The sequence below is a fragment of the Stegastes partitus genome, unplaced genomic scaffold (assembly GCF_000690725.1).
Source record: "Stegastes partitus isolate 25-593 unplaced genomic scaffold, Stegastes_partitus-1.0.2 Scaffold1790, whole genome shotgun sequence".
Taxonomy (NCBI): domain Eukaryota; kingdom Metazoa; phylum Chordata; class Actinopteri; family Pomacentridae; genus Stegastes; species Stegastes partitus.
Window position 1 is genome coordinate 134580 of NW_007579521.1, and position 1675 is coordinate 136254.

The window sequence follows — 1675 nt, forward strand, 5'->3', positions numbered from 1 at the left end:
GGGTCAGGTCCGGCTCAGGTCTGGGTCAGGTCCGGGTCAGGCCCAGGTCAGGTCTGGGTCAGGTCCGGCTCAGGTCTGGGTCAGGTCCGGGTCAGGCCCAGGTCAGGTCCGGGTCAGTGGGCCCTGTGCTGCAGGTCTCTCCCGTCCTTGTCCTTCCTGTCTCTCCACTGCTCTGATAAAAGCAATAAAGACATTAAATAAAGATTAAATGCATTTTTTAAAAGAGGAAAATGACACTTGTGACATAAGCAGACCTTTAAAAGGTCACAACTGCATCCTTACTTCACAACCAAGTCCTCTCTAGTCAGCAGGTGGCGACCAAGTCCAGGTCAATGCTGCACATTTACGTCTAAACTGAAGCAGAACTCGTGACAGAAACAGAAGTTTTGGTTTCGTTAGGATTTTACAGATTTGTTTGCTACAGGAGAGATAGCTTATATAGTTTCATTCTTTTATAAGTTTACATTAAATCTGTGTGACGTGTGTGAGTTAGTGTGTTGTAGACGTATAACACGCCTCAGAGTGAGAACAGTAAATGAAACCGATGTGAAGGAGCAGTGACTGTGTGACCTCAGATACTCCAGAAAGCTGCTTCTGCTAATTCACTGATGGTGATGTCATGAAAATCCATGGAACTAAACATGACGGTGTCCCCTATACAGCAATACCCATAGAAATAGGACAACTCAAGCTGAAGAGTAACAGAAAATACATTAATTAATATCTAAAGATCTGTAGTTTAACACGGAACCTCTCCAGAACACAAGCAGTCCGAAAGCGACCAGAAAATATCAGAAAAACCTTGAAAAGAATCAGAACCAACAGTTGGTGACATGTTCCTTTGTTTTCTGTGTTTTAATGAGTAACATGTAAATTAACGATGTCTCAGTGGTTTTACTGAAAGAAACAAACAAAAAAAGGAAAATCTGACGACCAAACGTAAACTATTAAAGAATTATCGTTGAAGTCGTTGGAACCCTAAACGTGTACAGTGCAGATAAACTTTATATGACAGCAAACATTTTTGATTTTCAACCAGATCAGAATCAGACTCATACAGTAGAACATCATCCAGCTGTGACCGAGCTCAGGACTCACCTGGGACAGCTCACCTGTGTGATCCAGGTCGTCAGTGAGCAGCTCTCTGATTGGATGCTGCTGCTGTCTGATGCTGATCTGGTCTAATAAACTCCTCAACAGCTGGAAACAACAGACTGACCTTCAGCTCCTGTTTGATGTCTGTTTAGCCACAAACTAAGTCAAAGAACCAATCAGCCGTCGGACCTGTGATGGCCAATAAGATTTCAGGGGGGCGTGGCCTCATCCTGGCGCCTCTTTTACTAAAAGTTTGACCAACATGGTTTCACTCCTCTGTCTGAACAGGAAAGAAAACCAAAGACGACGACGACGGGATGAAGAACAAAGTCAGCAGCACTCAAGGTAACACACCTATGCAAACGCTGCTCTCTGATTGGCTCAGAGAGTCGACCTCTGACCCTGTCTTCAGTGTTCTGCTCTGACAGGAGGAACTGGGCTTCCTCGTCCGACGGTAAATGCAGAATAAGACTGCTGTGACTCTGATGTGGAGGTGATCCTCCTCCTTCATTGGTCCATCTACTTTGTGTAAAGCTCCAGGTCCACTGGCAGCAGAACAGAACCAGAGCATGATGCTGCC

At 45.0% G+C, this 1675-nt stretch overlaps 1 protein-coding gene across 1 annotated transcript in view; it reads left to right on the top strand.

The window, feature by feature from the left end:
• l3mbtl4 (L3MBTL histone methyl-lysine binding protein 4) overlaps positions 1-1675 on the top strand; it is a 17530-nt gene that overhangs the window by 1382 nt on the left and 14473 nt on the right. Inside the window, exons 2-3 of the mRNA XM_008302299.1 lie at positions 1384-1440; positions 1524-1549. Of these exons, the coding sequence (XP_008300521.1) occupies positions 1384-1440; positions 1524-1549 (83 nt within the window). The remainder of the gene's footprint in view (positions 1-1383; positions 1441-1523; positions 1550-1675) is intronic.